The sequence below is a fragment of the Saccopteryx bilineata genome, chromosome 12 (assembly GCF_036850765.1).
Source record: "Saccopteryx bilineata isolate mSacBil1 chromosome 12, mSacBil1_pri_phased_curated, whole genome shotgun sequence".
Taxonomy (NCBI): Eukaryota; Metazoa; Chordata; class Mammalia; order Chiroptera; family Emballonuridae; genus Saccopteryx; species Saccopteryx bilineata.
Window position 1 is genome coordinate 43105411 of NC_089501.1, and position 22940 is coordinate 43128350.

Consider the following 22940-nt stretch of genomic DNA (forward strand, 5'->3'; position numbering starts at 1 on the left):
AGCAGACCGAGCAACCCCTTGCTGGAGCCAGCAACCTTGGGTTCAAGCTGGTGAGCCTCGCTTAAAGCAGATGAGCCCGCACTCCAGCTGGCGACCTCAGGATCTTGAACCTGGGTCTTTCCACATCCCAGTCCTACGCTCTATCCACTGCGCCACCACCAGGTCAGGCAGGAAGATTAGCTTTTTAAAATCTTATTTTAGTAGCAGGATACTGATGTTCTGAGAGAACAGATTTTGAGCAAGATAATAACAATGTTGTTGTTACAGTTCATGCTGGGAATGTTTTGTGTCCAGGCACTTTGGAAGCCATTTAGATGTTTCATTTAATCTTAGTCACAACCTTATAAGGCCGATACTGTTATCATGCCCATTTGATAAGGAATCGCCTTTCTAGGTAAGGAAACCGACATTAGAGAGGATGCGGAGTCTTCCTAGGTCTGCGAGCTGGTCAGTGGCAGAGCCAACGCCCAAAAAGAGGCGGGGCTAACTTCCGACACCCTTTCCTCTTGACCAGGGGTCCCCAAACTTTTTACACAGGGGGCCAGTTCACTGTCCCTCAGACCGTTGGAGGGCCGGACTATAAAAAAAAACTATGAACAAATCCCTATGCCCAGTGCACATATCTTATTTTAAAGTAAAAAAAAAACAGGAACAAATACAATATTTAAAATAAAGAACAAGTAAATTTAAATCAACAAACTGACCAGTATTTCAATGGGAACTATGCTCCTCTCACTGACCACCAATGAAAGAGGTGCCCCTTCAGGAAGTGCGGCGGGGGCCGGATAAATGGCCTCAGGGGGCCGCATGTGTCCCGCGAGCCGTAGTTTGGGGACCCCTGCTCTTGACCATTCTGTCCTACTCCCCCTCCATGTAAGAAGCCAAATTGATAACATGATCGAGGCGGGGTAGTAATAAGACCTACAATTTTAGGAAATTTTATTTGGCTAAATTCTTAAGAACCTAGTATTTCTGGAAAGCTTAGAAATTCTGTTAAGAGGATGTTCAATGATATTCTCGATATGTTACTTTATTTTTTCTGGAAGAAAGACTTTTAATGGTTGAAACAACAATTGACTGCGTTAGTATAGTGCTGCAGAGTCCCTGTCTGGTTAACAGTAAATCATCCGTGTCAGTCGCATCAACAACTTCGGCTTTCATAAGGATGGTAGTGAACTAGGGGGTGGAATTTAAGAAAGAAAAACAATCCGAGGAAAACTGCTTATTTTTCTAAAATAGCAAAGCAAAAATAGGAATCCTTTCTGGTCTAGTTACTGCAAAGTCTTAAACATTCTTAGAATACATCATTTATCATATAGGACAAGGAGGTGATTAATAAGCACTTCTTTAAAACTTCTTAAGGGCCCTATTTTTATAATTCTAGTTGTTTAGATAAAAAATATGTTTTGTGATATATTTACTATAATTATAGTGAGTTGATATTCAGTAACACTTATTTTTAAAGTTATTTATTGAAATATGTAATCAACCAGAAATAAATGGTGATCAGGTAATGAAATCAATTTGATTTAATTCAGTATTGTCAGTCTTTTAAAGAGAATTATTGCTTTTCAAATATTCTCACAAAGCCCTTTGATACTCATGACTTATCATTGAGATGATATGATTAAAGGTTGTGAGTATCAATAAGCCTGAAAACGCCCCATGATAATGTTCAGGGTCATATTCTTTTCTCTTAAAAATTCTAGCATTTTATTATTATTATTATTATTATTATTACTATTATTTTTACTTTCTGAAGTGAGAAGCAGGGGAGCAGAGAGACAGACTCCCGCATGCGCCTGACCGGGATCCACCTGGCAAGCCCACTAGGGAGCGATGTTTTGCCCATCTGGGGCATTGCTTCATTGCAACCGGAACCATTCTAGTGCCTGAGGTGGAGGCCATGGAGCCATCCTCAGCACCTGGGCCAACTTTGCTCCAATGGAGCCTTGGCTGTGGGAGGGGAAGGGAGATAGAGAGAAAGGAAAGGGGGAGAGGTGGAGAAGCAGATTGGTGCTTCTCCTGTGTGTCCTGACCAGGAATTGAAAAAGTTCTAGCATTCTTAAACTACGTGCTGTGTTGACCTTCCTGCCTATAGACACAAACTCATGTGTATGAGTGTGTGTGGAGAAGAGGGTGTTCCCAACAGTTATGGGAATAATGTATTCATCTTTGCTGCTATAAGGTAGAAGCTTAGAGGTCAACTGATTTCAGCTGTTTGACAGTATATGTCAATGTACTTATTGTAAGTTAGGAAAAAACAATCATTCATATATTTTATCCAATCAGGAGATGCACTAATGGAACTGAAAACTAACTCCCCCATAAACATTCTAAGTTCACACAAAGGATTAGTTGCAACCATTGACTTATTGAAGAATTGAATCCAAATATCTCAGGAAATACACAGAAGGCACGGTGGTCATGATGGTCTAAGAGCCTTCAGCCATCAAGGGGAAGAATCGGGGGCTTATGTCTAGTGACAGTTTTGGACAGCAGTCACGGTAACCAGAAATGCGGGCTGAGTATGGTCAGGCTGAGCCTGGCTATGATCACCACTGTGGATTTGAGGTGGGGGACGGGTGGCTTACACCCCACAGTGTGTCACTCCTGCTCAGGGTGCGGCAGGATCTGGGAGCAGAAGCGATGCCTTACCCTATTCTCATCCCACCCCCACCTGCCCGGCGTCTCCCCACTCTCTGCTGCCTTGGACTTTTGTGGAACAAAAAGAGAAAAAAAGCAAGACAAGATTTTCTCCAGAGAGCTTTGCAACACTAGTAAAGGAGAGTGGCATTCAATCTACCCGAAGAAGAGCCAGACAACTTTCATTCCCTTCACTTCCAGCCAACAATTCAGGCCTTCGTTTAGTTGCAAGTAAACCCAAAAAAGTGATGACTGAGTTAAGTAACATGAAGTCAGGATTTACTCTCTTTTGGTAGAGATGGAATCAAAGTTTTCAAGGAGGACATGCTACTTCCTGTTCACATGTTCCACAACCTTTGATGTTCAACCACATCATTTCCTTGAGCTCATAACAAAAGGAGGACGTATGCACTCTACCATGGTCTTCATGATCTCCTGCAGTTCCAGACACTGTTCACATCTTGCATTTCCTGGGAAAGCTAATGGCTTCATACAGGTCTTTTTTTTTTCCCAAGCAAGAGCAGGGGAGATACAGAGACAGAAACCCACATGCTCTTCAGCCGGGATCCACCCTGTAACCCACACCTAGAGCTGATGCTCTCTGCCTACCTGGGGTCATGCTCGCAACTGAGCTATTTTTAGTGTCCGAGGTGAAGGCTCCACAGAGCCATCCTCAGAACCTGGGGCCAATCTGCTCAAACCCAGTCATGTCTGAGGGAAAGAAAGAGTGAGAGAGAGAGAGAAAGGGAGGGAGAGGGTTAGAGAAGCAGATGGTTGCTTCTCCTGTGTGCCCTGACCAGGAATCAAACCTGGGAAATCCACACATTGGGCCAATGCTCTACCACTAACCCAACTGGCCAGGGCCAGGTCTTATTTTTATAAACCTGCTATTTTAGATGACATTCAGTAGATTCATTTTGTAATCTGCGAGAGGACGTTGGCAAGTGAAGACAGGAAAAAAGGAGAAGCGAACCCAAGAGCTAGCAAAGACTTGAAATATGCAGCCTTTCGCAAAGGCCAGGAGCCTTGACCACTTTACATGATTCAGTGGGTCAGAAATTGTCAATGATTTTCTCTTTTCTCCAAAAAGAAATGACGGGAAAGGAGAAACATTTGAAAAACTGAACCTAGGTCTGTAAATATCTCTGTGTGAGAACCCACAGTCCCCACAGAAACTCCAGTGGTGATTAGTGAGGGACTCAGTCCCTGAGATTCTGAGCTGTAAGGATTGCAGACGGGCCAGCCAGGAGGTTACTTCAGCATAGACCAAGTAAATAAACCATTTGGTAAAAGCCATTAGAGAATAAATGTTACTGGAAAGTCATAAATCAACCAGCCTGTCTATGTACGGTTTTGCTAGAATGTAGGAGCAATTTGAAAATTTTTAAATGTATTTCTGTGTACAATTTGAAGAAGGGACTGTGACATCACTAACCAGTCTCTAGTATAATATCAAAGTGAAATTTAAAAATATGGTATGGATTTAATGCCAATCCACTTACTCAATTTTATGCAGTTAAGTTGTTGTTTTTAGAACATCATGAATCTTCATTTCATGCCCCAGTGAATCTGAAATGTAATGGGATTTATAGCTCTTCTGTTTGTTGACTTTTCGCCTTCAAATGTCTTTGATTTTTCCATCGTTTGAACAGATTTTTAAAGAATGTCTTGAATGTCATTCTGATTATCCTTTCCTCCTGTGCCCTCCCCAACCAGTCTTTACCTCTGTTTCTAAAGTGAACCAATCCCCACAGAACCTAATGATACACTATGAGCACATTTTTTAAAACAGTCGCCCTCTTTCATGGCTGCTTCTAAGCAATAGCATGGTCTTTCCAGCATCCGAAGCCACTTCTTTTTAAGTAGCTCCTCACCCGCCATCTTATCTAGGAGGAAGGTTGGCGCACAGCTGCACACTCTCTGGCTTGTGTGGCATAAAAGCTTTCCTGGCCATCGTCCTCTCCCTCCGTGTAACATCACATGCTGCTTTCTGCAGCTTCTCGCAACCATTGGCCTGAACATTCAGCTCAAGACGTCACCCCGCAAAGCCTTCACGTGTAGCCTGCTGTTGACATGTCAGTGCCCCTTCTTTTTTTTTTTTTTCTGAAGCTGGAAACGGGGAGAGACAGACAGACTTCCGCATGCACCCGACCGGGATCCACCCGGCACACCCACCAGGGGTGAAGCTCTGCCCACCAGGGGGCGATGCTCTGCCCCTCCGGGGCGTCGCTCTGCCGCTACCAGAGCCACTCTAGCGCCTGGGGCAGAGGCCAAGGAGCCATCGCCAGCGCCCGGGCCATCTTTGCTCCAATGGAGCCTTGGCTGCGGGAGGGGAAGAGAGAGACAGAGAGGAAGGAGGGGTGGGGGTGGAGAAGCAAATGGGCTCTTCTCCTATGTGCCCTGGCCGGGAATCGAACCCCGGGAATAGAACCTGGGTCCCCCGCACGCCAGGCCGACGCTCTACCGCTGAGCCAACCAGCCAGGGCCCCAGTGCCCCTTCTTTTTTCTTTCAGGTGTCAAAAGAATGAAATAGCTTGATTTTTTCTCATCATAGGCAAGTTAAACATCTATTCTACCTTAATAAAATACCCCTCCCCTTATTTTTTTTCTAATAGTTACTGCTGCCCAAAGGCAATTAGTCGTTTAAGTGTCTTCTCTTAGAAACTTGCAAATCTGTTGCCCTCCTGTCTTTATAGGCAAGTTCCAGCACAAAGCACAAGTTTATACCACAACCAAACTTTTCAAAAATGTCTTGTAGAAAAAAATTTAGTGTTTTTTCTTCCCAGTTACATTTGTAAACTTTAATGCGTGTGTAAAATTTTTTATAGTATTTAAGTGTGCATGTCAGACATATACCACTGTTCCCAAAAGTAGTCATGACATCCAGGCATGGGTGCCTGTTGACCTTGCTGTAGGTAGAACGCAGAGTGCATTCCTAGCAGCCGTGGCTGATGCAATGCTGTGAGAACACTCCAGCACCTGAAACCCTCCTAGGCACACCCAGGAGGGAGCTCGCCCGCTGTGGGGAAGTAACTCAGCACCAACCAGGCAGCTCCCTGACCTTTTCAGCCATTGGCTGTGAAGGACACGCTGTAACACCCTATAGGCTAAACCTGTGTATATAAGCTAGCTTACTTCCTGAATAAATCGGATCTGTGTCACTGAACCTGGTCCCCGGAGTCGGGTCTCTGCATCTCCGTCGTCCTCACCCCTGGTGGGCCTTGTCCACACTTGGCATCTACTGGCACTAGTCTGTCCATTTCAAATTTTCTTTAAGTAAACAAATGGACCCTTCCCATGCAAATGGACAGGTAGCAATTCCATCTCACTGTTCTCTGTTAGGGTTTTGCTCAAAGCAAAGCCATTTGGATGTGTTTTCAGATATACCTGCTGTCTTACAGAGCATGCCCTTGAAAATCTCTTTGCTAACAGGGAGCGAAGGAGGAGGAGATAGGACAGTTAACTTACAACCTCCTAAGACCTGGTACTGCCAGTGTGTGATAGCTGGCCAGACAAGGGAAATGTTAATGTTAAAGTAACAGTTCAAACCCTCCCTGTGGAAGTGACAGCATCCTTGGAACTTCATTTCACACTCTGCTGACTTGGGAATGGTTATTTTGAGTAGCACCTCTGAGTAACTTAACTTCTTAATTCCTGGGCAAGAGGTTAAATATCTCACTTATCTACATGTTTGGTCTCCATGAACAGCTACTTCATTCAAAGGCCTGCAAGGGTTTATCAGAATCTCACCAGGTTTAACATTCTGTGGGCAACATCCAGGTTGCTACTTGTTGGGACTCATCACTGACTGGTTCACTCACTTAGACTGATCATTGTGATAAATATAATATTAAAACAACAGGAACAACGTGATAGACTATATTCTGTTAAAGAAAATGGATCTAAAATGAACTGTTAAAAAGAAAAACTTAGGTTCTGAGTACCCAGTTCACAGACTACCAGAATGTGGAACTATTTAATCACTGTCATGATTGGCATCACTTGGTATAATTTACTAAAATTGTTTTGTGTGTTGAAAGTTTTCCATGCAACCATATCCCCTGATATTAAGTGCGGTACTGTAGACAACAGATACAGGATCTTCAAAAGCCCTGTGCATGTTAAAGATTTAGTAAATTAGGTTATAGTTGATTGACATCATGGAGCACTAAAGAAAATGTCTTGAAATTTAGGAAAATTGTATGACATAAATTTCAGGATCTCTGAGAAAAGAAAATAATGGTGTCTTAAAGCTGTCAGACACACGATCACTTACGAACAAGGATGTTGATCTCATGTTATCTAGAGTAATAAAAACTGAAAAACAACTCAGTTATCGAAGAAGCAAACTGGCTATTTAGTGACCTGTAAGGCATCCATAAAAATAGAACACATTGCTAAATATGACTTGGAATCATAAATACCATAAGAAAATGCTTGAGATCAGTTAAATTTTAAAAGAATATAAAAACTAAAAAAAAAAAAAGTCTAGCAGAGATCTATCTTACAAGTCAAATTAATATATAAGAAAAAGACCAGAAGGAAATACATTACTACAGTGATAAATGAGGCTTGATTATAAGTCATTTCATCCGAACTTTTTCCAAAAGAGTTACCCCCAGACATGTGTGTCTATGTGGTATGCACAGATTTATGTTCATCATCACCAGAAAAAATAAATTTTTAGATTGTTAAATTACTTTCCTAAGAATTAAAATTTAAAGCTAAAAGCTTACAAACTACCCAAGAGCTTTATGATGACCCGAAACATAACTAGAGGGGTAGCTTGATCTACCTGAAATCTTAGAGAAAAAAATAATAGAGCAACATAAAAAAGTGAGACTAAGAACTGTCCTAAGGGAATGTCACCATCGGTGAAGTGCCCAGAGTGACTGTGGGTGTCAGCAGCTGCTTTGCACACATCAAGGCTAGATTTAGAGAATGCAATGTGATTCCAGAAGAGCTCTTCCTCAAGAAGGGTGTGTGTGTGTGTGTGTGTGTGTGTGTGTGTGTGTGTGTGTAAGAGAGTGGCCTGCTAACAGCATTCAGGCTGTAAGGAATAGAAAGAAGAATCATCTTGCATCTAAAGTACATAAAAGCAAAGCCTAGACCTGGCCATATAGCTTGGTTGGTTAGAGCATTGTCCGTAAGCACAGAGGTTGCCAGTTTGACCCTTGGTCAGGGCGCATACAGGAACAGATGTTTCTGTCTCTCCTGCTCTCTCCCTTCCTCTCTCTAAAAATTAAATCAATATTATAATAACAATAAAATTATTTTAAAATAAAGTAAAAGCAAAGCTTATGATATTGTCAGATGCCAAAGAAATTTGGACAAAACTACTGGACAGACCTCTTGATCTTCCTTGTTCAAATCAGTGCATTTGCTCAGGATGCCCTCATCAGTTATTGGCGAGGGCCTCCGTAATACTGTTCCAAATAAAAGAACAGAAGTATAAAAAATGGCAATGCATTTCTCAATAATGATGTCAAGTAAAAAATGTTATTTCTAACAAATATATTTTATTAATAAAGCCACCTACGTCTTCCAATCAGATTATTTTTCAAAAGTAGATATTTTCAGACAGAAGTGTTTGACTCAGTAGTTGCTGGGAAATGAACCCTCTGACATCTCCATTGTCATGACCAAGCCCGTAGCCCAATGGCAAAGCGCTGTCAGGAAACGCGTGCATGTTTCACGCGTATATACTTTCAAATAGGTTGTCTTTTTGATGGTAGGGCAAACGGAGCACATTGCCCTTCGACCAGGGAACCAGGGCGCAGGAAAAGCGGGGGGAGCTGGAAGAAACCAGCCGAACCCACTGGGCTGTTCACTCCCAGCACGTGAGAGAATGAACAGCGTCGGGTGAGCTCTGGCGCGTCCTGGTCCTCGTACCCTGCTGATAAAGAACTCGAACAGGAGGGCTATTTTTCTCACGGTGATTTCTAATTTAGGACCTGGCTGTTGTTGGACAGCTCCTGCACCGGAATTAGCTAATTACAAATGCAGGTTCCAGCCCCCTCCCCCCTCCCCCCTCCCCCGGGATTCACTGCACGTTCAGTCTGTCCAGCAAGGTGGTCCCTGGCCTTACCGCAGAGCACAAAAGGCGGCCCTGAAAGCCCACCCCTTCGTGGTCCTCTTCCCGCCTCCGATGGTCTCCCAGGAGAGAAGCCCTTCCCTGACCTCCGGGAAGCCCGGATTATGCATTGCCCGGGAGGTGATGGGAACGATCGTGCATTTGTTTCTCCCTTTAATGTTCATGCTTCCTCTCTGAAAAGGAAGCCGGTATTTTCAGCTCTTAGAAGTTTTCTTATTTCCTGGAATCATACTTGGTGCTCAATGCAGAGCTACTGAATGAGCAAGGGGAAGCCAGATAAGAAAACATCTAATGCCGACCGCCAGCCCCCAGCAGTCTGGGCACCAAGGATGAATGGAGAGGAGCTGGACTGCCCGCAGTGCCTGGGAAGCCCCTCTGGTGGGGTGCCCTCGCTGTAGGATTCAATGAGGTTTGGGTCTGCCTGTGCACTGTTTCTGGAAAGTGTGGGCCTCCTCGCAGGGCTATTTGCTGACTCTCCCTCCAAATGGGTCAGTGCCTTCGCCTCTGGGCCCTCCTGACCCATCGCACACAGGTCAGCCGCGTTTCTCCTTGGTTCCTGTGTCATGCTTCTGCTTCCAAAGATCAAAGCAAACTCGGAGCATTATAAAGGCTTCATTCTCTTGCATCAAAGGCTCCTAGCACTTTCAGGCATTAAAAAAATAAAAAGTAAACCATGTAACTTTCACTTGGCTACATAGAGAAAGGGTTCTCTTGTAATTCAAAGTGAACTTGATTTATTTTTTAATTATTTATACTTCCAGATCTGAAAAGAAGATTGCAAAATAAAAAAGAGGGGGCGGGCGGGAAAAGGCCTCTGTTTACAGTACCGGCCCCAGTACCGGTCAACCCTGAAGTGTTTCTTGTTCTTTCCTCCCCTAACGGCCGTACCTCCAAGAAGCTGGGCCTAACCTGCCATCCATCATCCAGTGGCGAACCAGCGCTGGCCTTTCAGCCCTGCACGTTGCCGGGAGCCACAGTGACACACATTCATTTCCGGTGGCGGCAGCTGCGGGGAGGGGGGGGGGGCGGCGTGGCTTTGAGCTGTGAGGCCTCCCGGTATGATTCAGGAAATGAGTGTACTCTGTCTGTGACAAGCATCGTGTTCACACGGTTGTGGGAGCACGGTGTGGGGCTCTGCAGGAGCGGCCCTGGGACTCGTACTGACCCTGCTTTCTGCGCACTCACTAAATGCCCCAGCTGCGCTCCACCTGACCTTGACTTTCATCACACCTGTCACCTGAGAAAGGATGCAGCATCCCTGGTGTGCTCGAAATTTCTGGAGGTAATCTAACCCGAGATGGGTCAACCTCAGGTTTTTAGAGTGAGTTTTAAAATAGGGGGGCCTCTTAGCTGATCACTGCTCGGGGCCCCTAAAACTGAAAAGTCGACGCCTATCTTCTGACGATGCTTATTTTTTTTCAGTGGCAAAATTTGGCCCCATTTCTGATTGTTATTCAACTTGTATTCACCTCTTGCACATAATCTCCGCTGGACCAAGTTCAAACAAGCCCGGATTGTGCGGGGCAGGGGGTTTGGGTCAGTGTGGAGTGTGCATTCACTTAGATCAAGAGAAGGAATGCCCAGCCCAGCCCAGCATCAGCACAGACTGCAAGCTGATGCTGATGCTGAGGTTTTGTTATTTTGCATATGGTTAACCATCTCGGAGGTCGTAAAGCGGGGCCTCTGTCCTCCGGTGCAGCAGCTGGGTTTACACAGTATTTCCAGATTGTTTATTTTGACCCAGAGCCAGGGCCACATCGTTTTTCCATTATGCATGCTGGACAGATGAAGAGAGGTGGGAAGGGGGACTTCATGGGGCAAGTCTGTGGTTTCCTTTTTATTTACATTAAAAGGGACTTTTCAGAGTTCTGAAAACTATGAACCAGTCCAAATATAAGGTCAATGCAGCAGGGTAGAAAGAGCTGCCACGTTTGCAAACATGTCCAGATCTTGCGCAGTAAAGAAAACTTTTTTGTTGTTGTTGTTCATGGCCTACGCTTGAGACCAAGTTGGGAGCATCGTGCTTGTCACTGCTCAATCTTACCTATTACAAACTGGTTGCTGGTAAATGATATTTATCACCCCATTCAAAAGTTAAACTCCCAACATTTGTTTGGGAGTAGCTTAGGAGGAGCAATGAGTTGGGGAAGTGAAGCCTGCCACCTTCCACTGGCACGGGCATTCCGGGCAGGTGGGTGAGCTCAGTGCCGAGCCAGGGTGTGTTTCCAAGGGCGCCGTGGGACTCTTTCCTCGCAGTTCTTTCCCTGAGGTATCAGCTTTCTGAGGCTACTCCCACTGTCCTGACCTAACGTCTTCCACCAAGGAGCGTTTGAGGCTGGCCAAAGGAACACAGTGTGAATTATATCCCCAGCAGAGCCCTTTGCTCGTGGGTCAAGTGCATGGGATAAGGATGAACATGTTACTTCTTAATGAACACTTTTCTTCTCTAATGAAGAAATAAACTTTAAAATACCAAAAGTGATAGCAAATTAAATAATTGAACAGTATTAATAGGTCACACAGATACCTTTTTGCCCCAACAATGTTTATATATCCTTAGTTTATATATCCTTAGTAAATTGTTACAATAGTAAATAATATGACATAAATCCTATAGCTACAAGGTGACTTTACTATGTAGATATTTGTGTTTGTGTCAAATGTCCTTTATCACAGTATTTCTTAAGCTTTGCTAAGTATATGTAAGTAACTTGTTGTCATCATATAGTGTTCTTTAATGAAATGGCTAAGAAAAGCAAATCCCATTACCTGTCCAGAGCACCTCATGACCCCAGACTCCTGTATCAGCCTACCCTAAAGAAATTTAATTCCTAGAAATTGAAAGTTTGCTCAGGAGGAACCCACAACTATGGAAAGAATTTAGCAAAAACAACATATCTATAGACAACACCAAAAGTTGCCCCTTGGGTTAATCCAGTCTTACAGATGGATTTAACATACAGATTTCAAATCAACAAACCTTTATAGAGGGCTGTGTGCCAGAAGCGAGGTGCTGGGCAGCTAAAAATGAATAAGACTCAGTCCCTTTCAGTCTAAAAATATTTTTGCTGGCTTGCGAGTTTTTCACCAGATCCTCCCAGACGTACCGAAGCATTCCCCTTGACTTAGAACGCTCAAGCCCTTCTTTTCAATGGATCCCCTTAATGCCAGAATACACACAGGGAAAGGAGGAGAGGGTAGTTATAGATTTCCACTCAATCTGTAGCAAAAAGGTGCTAGACTGGGAATCAGAACACCCACTTTCTAGTCTTAGGGCTGTCTCTTACTGGTCATATAACCTTGAGCCAATCTTGTGACCTCTCGGGCTCTTGTTATCTATAGATGACATAGGTTGCTGTGAAGACTGTGTGAAGTAATCAGGAGCTATATGAAAACCCATTAATCCAGGGAGCTCTATGAAAATGAAGAGGATGCTATTGAGATGGAAGGGGTGGTTTGAACTGTTAGTACCACTATCTATGAAGCTTTAATAATACAGAAAACTGACCAACTTAGCAGTCTTCCTACTGACCTCATATATTTTTCTCTACCAGCATTAGGTGACTAATTATAGATTTTTATGTTATTTTGGGTCAGAGGTATAAAAAAGATCCCCATTCAGGGCCACAGTGACTCTGGGGACCCTGCCAATGCTCTTCAGGGAGAGTCCAGAGCCTGAAAGCCTCGAAGAGTCAGTGACCACACAGTCCTGGCTATGCAGCTGACTTTGGAGGTATCTGTATGGAAAAACAATCCTTACTTTGTTATTCAAATAGAAAGGTCAGAAGAGGTCGGTTGTTGTTTGTTTGTTTGCTCTCCCTTCCGATCATTTCACAGCTCAAAACCAGTGCCTACTTTGAGAAATTTTCTGCAATTGTCATGAAAATAAGGGTATTTTTTGGCCAATCCTTAATGATAAATAATAAAAATGAAAAGAATCAAAAGCATCTTGAAACCACAGTTTCTCCTTGCCAAATGTGCTGATTAATTAAAGAACAGGGGTAGAAACACCTGAGACGGCAACACTCTCGTTCCAAAAAGGCAACTGAACCGCAAAAGCGAAACTCTGGAATTTATAGAACCCAGTGGGAGCTGAAAAATCCCAGATGTGAGGGTAGACCCCGCATTCATGGGTCTCTTGGGAATGTTCTATTAAGCGCATTCAGATATTGCCTTTGTCGTCCCCCCCCCACTTGGCTGTGTCTGTACCTCAGAGGCACAGCCAAGACTTCTTTGAATCTGTCAACGCTCTCTTCTTTTTGTTAGTTCCTCTCGTTCACCTAGCAAACATGTACAGAGGATGCTGTGTCTCTTCAGGTGCGAACATGAATGGAGTGTTTGCCCACCCCGAGCACTCTCAACACAACAAGCTTCGTTAGGACAACAGCTGGATGGAACAGGTGGGAATGTTAAGGAAAGAAATCCAGGGACAAAAATCCGGAAGTTTGCCCGCGCCTCAGAGGCCTCCTGGAATTTTTCTATCTTTTGGTTGAAATATATAAACCTACCCTATCTTCTTATACTTGTACACACAACAGATCTACATGATCAAATAGTCATAGTTATAAAAGGCCCAACATCATACAGAGTATTTAAGACAAGCCCGTTAGATTTGGTCTCTCCACCAGGGATTTCTGACAAAGGAGGGAGCCATTGATACCATCCAACCAGCCAGGGTGAGCTGCCCTATCTGCCCCGTGATGAGAAGGTTGTAGAGAGCAGTTCTTTCCATATGTTGTCAGCCCCATCCAACCACAAGCAACATGAAGGGTAAAGACCTTGGGCTTCGTAGTCAGTTTCAGACCCAGCTTCTGACTTCTCCACTTACCAGCTGTGTGACTGTGGGCAAGTTACTAACTTCCAATACCTCATCTGTAAAACGGTGATAATAAGAGAACCCAACTCCTTGGGGCGAAGAGGGTTTCTAAGAAATAAATGCATGCTAGCTATCTCACCATCCTCAAAAATGCCCATAATGGTGAAGATAATGTCTCCTTCACTGCTTCTAACTCCTGTGCCTACACAGAAAAGCTATTCCATAAATCCATAAATATTTGCAGGGAAAAAAAGAAAAAAAAGAAAGAGAAAAAAAAAAGAAAAGAGACATTGGACACACAGCGGAGGTCTAATTGAAGCCTTAATTTTGGCCCAAAGCACTTGCTTCCTAGGTTTATGAGACCCAGAATTTCAAAACCTCTAAAGCAGAAGCATAAAACTCAAATGCATATAGCAGCCAGGCAGGTAACGTAAAAGAATGAGCTGGCACTTAGAGCCTGAGACAGAATGGAGAGAACTGGCCTCTCAGGGGGACAGTCACACTCAGCTCCAGAAGCATATTGCCTCACTTTGAGAGAAGCCAGAAATCCAGATTTCCATGTGCAATAGACCAAGTCTTACAACAACTAAGTCAGTTTCTAAAATAATATCGCTCAGGCCAAATAACACAGTCTGCCAATCAGCTCTCGGGCTGCATGCTCCCCATCCCGGCCTTGGTGGAAGGAGCTCTGTGTTTGTCTCTTCCCTTTGAAGCATTCACCAGTGGGCACAAGGGACACGAGTTGCTTGAACTCATCTCTCGGTTCCTGCAACTTTCACAAGGTGCTCACGGGGTTAGGTCTTCACTTCACTTCTCGATGGTTACATTCTACAGTATATGCTCACCTACTGGGGGCTACTTCACTTGATCTTTAAAGCATGGTTGTTTTGTGGCTGAAATAACAACAGCCTCCAAAAAAGCCCTAACAACTTCCTCTAGAACTGCTATTACGGCGATCTGGAGGGAGACTGATTCCACAGTTCACGTAGTGGTGTTTTGTTTGGAGGGAAAGTCTGGCGTTTTACAAAAATACTCAGCGGTGGAATGACTTTTCCATAGCACTGATTATTGTACAGCCAGACACATAGCCATATGTCTTTGAAATGTGATTTTAAAAGTTCTCTACTAACACTACAAGGCAAAGTGCCCTCTAGTCTCTCCATAGGCAGGTGATCATTTTCTGCAGGCTCACAAAAGCTTCACTGGTTATGACTCGATATTCAGTGAGAGGAAGCCTCAACACAAATGCAGATCTGAGCTCAAATCCCAGCTCTGTCGCTTACCTAATAGCTGTGTGACCTTGGGTAAGTCACTCAGTCTTTCAAAGCTTTTATTTCCCCATCTACAAAAGAGGAGCCATGACACCTCGTATGATTATTGGAAATATTAAAAATAATATTCGAATGGGCATAATCTAAACCCATAATAAGTGTTCGGCATCAATGTTGGTTGGATCTGAATCTCTGCTTCTGCTGTCACAAAATAACATTCCTGCCTGACCTGTGGTGGCGCAGTGGATAAAGCGTCGACCTGGAAATGCTGAGGTCGCCGGTTCAAAACCCTGGGCTTGCCTGGTCAAGGCACATATGGGAGTTGATGCTTCCAGCTCCTCCCCTCTGTCTCTCTCTCCTCTCTGTCTCTCTCTGTCTCTCTGTCTCTCTAAAATGAATAAATAAAAATTTAAAAAAAATTAAAAAAAAACAAAATAACATTCCTATTTCTGACCGTGACATAACCCTCTGGCAATATCATTATCCTTCCTATTAAATTTGTCAGCTCTGAAAAACAGAAGGACCAAAAGAAGCTGTAATTGTTTCATAAAAACTTTTGGTTTTGTGTCCACAGTGGTATGAAAACTAAAGGCCAGAGGGTTGGGTGATATCACCCAGAGAATAAGGGAGGGGGAAAGGAGCCAGGCTAGATGAGAATCCTGGGAAGAACTGGCATTTGAAGGATGAGCAGGATAAAGGAGTGGATGTAGAGAACAGAGAGGGGACCATCAGAAGGGGAGCAGGACAACCAGGGGAATGCAGTGAAAGGCACCGCAGAAGAGAAGGTTTCAAGATGGGAACACATGGCCAACGGTATAGTGAAGTCATGCTAAGAAGGGGTGGAAGGCATGAGAAATGCCCACGGAATTATCAGCAAGGAAGCAAGAGTAGTTTGAGTGGACTGTTGAGGGACCATAAACCAGGTTTTGATGAGTTCAGTCATGTGTCTAAGTTGAACTTGCATGATAACACATTCACACAACTCTTTAAGAAGTTTGGCTATGAGGAAGAGGAGAAAAAGAAGATAAAATAGGAAAGGAGACAAGGATTTTATTTAAGAAAGGAGGGACCTGAGCACACTTGAATTTGGTGGGAAGGAGCCGGCTGAGAAGGGGAGGTGGGCAATGAAGAAAAGAGGAGGCAGGCTGAGAGTGAGATAGAGAGAGAGGAGATACATGAATAAGGCAAGAATTGGATATTTATGCAAAGCTGGAGCTCAGTGAAGAATGAGCTCTCCTGAGAATCCTCTGAACTAGCCATCACTGTTCCTCGTGTTCAGACAGAGAATTTAGGGAGGAGGCCAAGAAGAGTAAGGAGGGCAGAGGTAACTGAAATACACTTGGCTATCTGTTGCTGTCTAAAAAACGATCTTTCGAAACTTTGTCTTGTGGCCACAAATGAAAAATGTCTCTTTCCTCTTACCCTAAAAGTCTTTCCTAATCTGTAGAGTTTTCTGGCAAACACAGGACTCAGTCTGCTGGTACTACCAAATAGCCAAATGCGTTTATCAAGATAGTGAGGTGATGTGTAGTTAAAATTTGGTTGGAAAGGCCACTTGGGAAGCTTATTAAATATGAATCTGATTAGGGATCACTCATGACCTTATGAAATTTGAGTAGCATAAGTCAGGGTAAGGGGGTCCAAATGGGATCAACAGAAATCGCTTGATGGAGAAGACTACAAAGTTCAGGTGCTGGTTGTTGCAAGAAGGCCGACTTTTCCCAAATTCTGTAGATCGCGGGTCAACTTCTGACTGTGTTTCTGAATAATGTTTCCTACTAGAAAAACATAATTATGGCTTCCAGCTAAATAAGCACACTAGAAAAGGCTTCCTGGAATTGAGAAACTCTCCAAATAGTGATGTTTGTGTTGATACCATCACTGACTCTGTGGGTACTGGCCTCCTGATCGGACCCAGAGATGGCTCAGTTCAGTTTTTCTTTTCTAAATCAGCCTTTTTCTTCCTCCAAATTTGAAACACATTAACCATTTCCTCCAAAATGTTTGTCTTCTGTAAGATCTTTCTTAGGGAGCTGCCGGTTGTATGTAGGTCATACACGGCCTCACCATTCTTCCTTTGAAGCTAAAGCATCCCAGACGATTGCTTATGTGCTATTCGGTTCTTTTCCAGAGCATAGGAAACTTGGAAACATGACTGTGACGGTGAGGAAAACTGTCCCCTCCCCTGAGGCTGTGCAGACGCTCTACCAGCGAATGAGGTACGAATACGAGTTCTACCAGTACATCAAAGAGCAGTTCCACCTGCTGAAGCGCAAGTTCGGACTGAAGTCCCATGTCAGCAAGCCCCCGCTGAGGCCCCAGTTCTTCATTCCGACTCCACTGGAAACCGAGGAGCCCATCGGCGATGAGGACCAGGACGACGAGAAGTGGCTCGAAGATATTTATAAGAGGTGATGGCGCCGGCCCTGTGTTGCCTCCAATGGCTTTATCTCTTGTTTCCTGAAAGTCTTTGTTGTTGTTGTTGTTTGTTTGGGGAAGAAAAATCCTGAAGGGACTAAATTAATGCTTGGCTGCATTAAAAAAAAAAACAAACAGAACGTTCCCACAGGTTGGGGTCATTGGGAGATACCCGGTTTTGCGGGTTTTATTTGTTTAAGTTTATACTGTGTTTTTCCTGGCTCCTGGGGTCCTTCCCAGGTACATTCAGATGACTCCGTCACAAGGCATCTTGTCATAAAATAGCCCCCCCCCAGTGTAATGAGAGAAGAGGGGAAATAGAACCCATAGCCCAATAACTTATCATTTGTAAAATGACTTGTAAAAAGATTACCTCAGTGGTAGAAACATTCAGCTTTGTATATTTCCATAGAAATACAAAACCACTTAGAGACCACGGAATCCAGTCCAGAAGGATCTAAGAGGAGACAGTAAGAGAGATAAGGACATCAAAAGAGAGGATGTCCTTGTGTTAGTGGTCTCTACCCACATACGTAGAATTCTGCCTCTGGTCCATCTCAGGGGACACTGTCACCAAGAGCAGCATGCCAGATATCTCAGAAGGAAGAGTCAGCTGTGCCACACTCTCAGCCAGTCCAGAGCTCTGTGTACCCTTCAAGGTCAAAGAGCATGGGAAGTTCCATTGAGACATTTCATGTCCAAGCACCATTCTGAAAGATTTCAAAGTAGCATGGCAGGAAAAAGAATTTGCTGTGTAAGGAAGATTGTAGGCAAGATCGATCGGCTCTGGCAGTTGTGTGGCATAGGAAAGTGATCTGCTCCTGTCCTTTGCACCCAATATAAAATATTCCTTTCTCTAGCCTTGTTTTAACTGGTTACCCAGGAAGCCATTTAGCTCTGACATACCCTGTGGTAGAAGTTCTAACCCTGACCACAGGCAACGCATCTACCAGGCGAACCCCTGGCCAGTGGGTTCCCCTAGTACCTGGTATCTTTTAGCTTCTAAGAGGTGCCTTTTGTGGTAAAAATGGGCACTGAGTTCCATGCAAGCAACAGGGAAACTAGGGCCTCATTTCTTATGGAAACAGCTCACTCTCAGACCCCTTACTTGGACATCAGGAAGAGGAGCAGCAAAAGCTTTTGGGTAAGAGACTGCTTGACTGGCTTCATGAGTAGGTGTCTGCCCCTAGAGTGATCTGAGTAGTGTCATCTCTCCCAAATATCTCCTCTCTGTAACCTGCCATTTATCCATGATGCCTGGGTTCAATCATTAGAAAACCTATTTCTTAGGATGCTAAAACGTTTTCATCTTTAACTGCCCCTCCCTACTTAAAAATACACATCCTCCTGGTGGATAATTTGCAGTCAACTGAGATGCAGAGGTGCAGGTGGTGGTGGCAGACAGGGTACATGCCACAAGTTTTGTCTCCTTCATTCCCCACCCCCGGAGCCGGCCCCTCAAGAGCACTAACACAGCGTGAGTTGGGAATACTTAATAGTAAATAAGACTCTAATTTTACACAAGCTGCACATTTTCTACTTTTCAGAAACCAACAAGTCTCTCTAGAATTTTTTCTTCGTTCACTAAAATTGGACGGTAGCCACGATATAAAGCAAGTCATTTGGAACCTGTCAAGTGTGCACTAAAGCTACTTTATCATGAGCTGTATTAAGAAGGCTCCACCCCGCAGGAGTCCAGTGAAGGCTGGGACCACAGAGGCAGAAAATCCAGCATTTGGCCACTTGCGGGCCTCCTCTCTGCCTCAGAGAACTGGGGCAGCAAAGTAATTAAGGGAAATGTAGAATTGTGATCAATTCTAAGAGAAGAGGAAATATCCTTTGTCCCTGTTTAAAGAGCCCAGGGCACTACCATTAGACATACTTTAAAAAGCAACCCGAAGAATAGTTATCATATTGAAAATAAGAACAAGAACTGCCGCCTGGTACGTTGTGAGCCATTTCTATGAAATTGCGTATAGAGAATAATAATAATTAGTTTACACACTGTGCAATCTCACTATCTGAAAATAAAGTTGAGTTGGCGAAGAGTTGTCCACTTTTGTCAGAACATCGGGACAATGGGTCATTTGACAAATGTATCTCTTAGTGCAAGTTCACATGAGCACTTCTACCTGTGTGTTTAAAGGCATGCATTGTCAGCAGTGATCATGAGAACATCAGAACAAAAGATGCTGACTGATTGAATGTTATTTTGTCCCAACAAACAGCCTTTGGGTCTGTAAAGTCAAAGCATTTCATCAGTATATTTGGCACACATGACAACATTTTTTTGGCCTGAGCCCAACACGGTTTGTACTTCATGAAATATATTGTACATTTTACATAGTTTAATTTAAAAAATACATTTTAAGCTGGTTGATCTTTGACTGCCTTATTTATTGTAACCTTTCAGCACATTCCAAGGTTTTAGTTACTCAGGAAGGAGTTAATTAAAATGATTTTATTTTGGTCTGATGGATGTTTTTTAAAAGGAAAATTATTATTATGAACCTTCAGCCTACTTTCCTTGAGTGCCGTAAAAGTGCTTGTAAATCTTTTTTTTTTTTTAAGAAGAGACAAAGAAAAAATGGTGTTTGACATTGATGATGGAAATTGAAAAATATATATGGAACTGAAACATGAACCAAGCTGAAATAAAAGCAATCTGTGTCCGAGATGAAGTGTTCCTTAAGTTATTTATTATCCGTGTAAATAAATGAATAGAAATAAGTTGAAACTTTTTCCATTCTGTGGATACCTGGACCAAAAATGCCTGCAGTTCCTCAGCCTCCTGCACTGGCCCAGCTTTTTCCCCTCAAGATGTCATTTTTAGAAAGATATCTGTTTGTTTGTTTTTTTAAGTTGTAGACTCTCATTCTTAAAATTAGATGACAGCAGAAAGGCTGGCTGAACAAGTTGAGCAAGCCATTTCTTCACCTAGGTGCACGTATAGATCACAGATCACAGAGCAGCTGCAGCCTGCCGCTGTGCCCGCTGGTTGGTTGGGCGTATAGATCATGGAGCAGTTGCGGCCCCGCGCTGTGCCCGCTGGTTGGTTGGGCGTATAGATCACGGAGCAGTTGCGGCCCCGCCGCTGTGCCCGCTGGTTGGTTGGGCGTATAGATCACGGAGCAGTTGCGGCCCCGCCGCTGTGCCCGCTGGTTGTTTGGGTGTCAGTCTGATTCGCTGAACTGCACGTGTCGAGGAGGCACATCGGCAATGACAGGGGAGAGCCAGGATGGGTCACCTGCTTATTTCTTTCTCAGACGGGTACAGCCTCTAAAGCCCGATGGTCCTAACCTCCCAAATGAGCAGTTTTGATCCAGACATTCTGTCCTTGGGAAATTTTACAGCTGCATCAAAGGGACTTAGAGAGAGAGAGAGAGAGAATCCCTTTGCTTTCTCGATAACTAGAGACTGCATTCCAGCTGCACGTGACTGCTTTGTAAAGAGGAAGAATAGGAATCTTGGGACTAACCAAATGGAAAATCCATTTTGGTAATAACGTGCTTTACTTCAAGGAAGGATCTGAGAGCCTTGAACAGCAAAGTGATGCGTGGTTCCCTTTCTTTATCCTTTCGTTTGTTGTTCCGTAATCCACCCAGACAGGTGATGTTTGACTCTGTGAATGTTAAAAGCAAAAGCACGTAAACAAAACCTGGACTATGCCCCCTCCTGGAGTTGCTTATTCGGTCTGAAGTTCTTTATAAATGTCATATTGCCTGCAAGTTCATCCAGTGAGCTACTTGGCTTTAAGTGAATTTTATCGGGGATGGCAGTATTTCTTAAAAGGAAAGACTGTGATCCATAGCCATTCAGAAAAATAGTTCTGTGGGTCAAAATTGTGACATTCCCTTCAACTAAAAGTAAAGAGGATTCATTTTACTTTAATGATTTACTTCATATCTGATGACCATAAGAAAACAACCCCAGTTTACAAAAAAAAAAAAAAAAAAAAAAAAAGTATTTTGAGTATCCTGCAAAAGAAAAAGACTGTTTTAGCTAAAACCAAGATTGAGAGTCTAAGAAAAACACGTGGGACTTATTTCACACACAAGTCATTGTGGTGTAAGCCAGTGTATTCGTTTGCTGGAACTGTCATGACAAAAGTTCCACAAACTGAGTGGCTTAAACAACAGAAAAAATTTCCCCACAAGGTTTAGGAGGCTGGAAGTCTAAGATCGGGGTGTCAGCAAGGTTGGTTTACACTGAGCCTCTCTCCTTGGCCTGTATGTGGCTGTCTTCTCCCTCTGTCTTCACAAGACCTATCCTCTGTGCACACTTGTATCTGTGCCCAAATTTCCTCTTTTTCTAAGGACACCAGTCATAGTGGAGGAAGGCCCACTCTACAGAGCTTGTTGTAACTTGATTACCTCTAAAGGCCCTATCTTCAAATGTAGTCACATTCTGAGGTCACTGGGGGTTAGGACTTCAACGTGAATTTTGTGGGGACAATTCAGCCCATAGCACCCAGATTACAGCAGAAAAGTTAGAGCAGAGGAACGAAAGTCCAACTAGGAGAGGGGCCAGCCTAAATCATAGACGCTGACCCCTGAGCCGCTGCAGGGCCCAGCAGTGATCTGGTACATTCCCCCACTTACGGACAAGGGAATCCAGGTCCAGACGGGAGGGGAAAATTGATCACACACTTTTTTCCATTGGGGGTTTAATTAACTTCTGATTATCTACCAAATGAAAACTTTAAAACCCTGCATAGCCAGGGCCATCTACTGTCCTAGAATCCACAGGGCAACGATGAGGCACATTTAGCCATACCCAGTACCGCCTGTCACACTGAAGCCCCCTGCCCTGTGTGGCTCTCCTAGGACTGGCAGCTGTGGGGTCCCCTTCTCCAGAGTGAGGCCCTATCGGTTTTCAATCACTTAAGTCCTCAGAGACAGATGTCAAAATAAATGTTTTATTCTAGATTTTTCTCTCTATGGAAAGAACACAGAGAGGTTCTTGTTTCTGGATAAACAGATCAGACCACATTTACCCATCTTGAATTACAGAGTCTTATTTTTCTTTTCTTTTTTTAAAGATACATTTTTTTAAAGATTTCATTTTTATTGATTTTAGAGAGGGGAGAAAGAGAGAGAAGGGGGAAGAAGCAGGAAGTTTCAACTCCCATATGTGCCTTGACCAGGCAAGCCCCGAGTTTTGAACCAGCAATCTCAGAGTTCCAGGTCAATGTTTTATCCACTGTGCTGCCACAGTTCAGGCCGAGCCTTATTTTTCTTTTCGTTTTTTTCTAAAGTGAGGAGCGGGGAGGCAGAGAGACAGACTCCAGCATGCACTTGACTGAGATCCACCCAGCATGCCCACTAGAGGGTGATGCTCCACCCATCTGAGGCATTGCTCCGTTGCGGCTGGAGCCATTCTAGCACCTGACGCGGTGGCCATGGAGCCGTCCTCAGCCCCTGGGCCAAGAGGGGAAGAGAGAGATAGAGAGAAAGGAGAGGGAGAAAGGTGGAGAAGCAGATGGGCGCTTCTCCTGTGTGCTCTGGTTGGGAATTGAACCTGGGACTTTCACACACCAGTCTGATGCTCTACCACTGAGCCACCCAGCCAAGGCCAATAAAGGCAAAGTGAAGATTCATGCTCTACTTCTTGTAAGGCATTTCAGATAAACCCATCCCCCCAAAATAAAGACATTTGCAGCTCATAAAGCCAGGTGAAGCCGGGTGCAGACATG

The 22940-nt window shown here is 43.9% G+C and overlaps 1 protein-coding gene across 3 annotated transcripts in view; it reads left to right on the forward strand.

Annotated features, from left to right (window-relative positions):
• Positions 1–19915, forward strand: part of UST (uronyl 2-sulfotransferase) — a 328028-nt gene extending 308113 nt beyond the window's left edge. For 2 of the 3 annotated variants that reach the window (XM_066248213.1, XM_066248211.1), the window contains 2 exons: positions 16959–17238; positions 18793–19915. In XM_066248213.1, the coding sequence (XP_066104310.1) occupies positions 16959–17238; positions 18793–18892 (380 nt within the window). In that variant the 3' untranslated portion in view covers positions 18893–19915. Of the gene's footprint in view, positions 1–16958; positions 17353–18792 lie in introns of those variants that run through there. The other variant, XM_066248212.1, reaches the window with a different exon arrangement.
• Positions 19916–22940: the final 3025 nt, after the last annotated feature.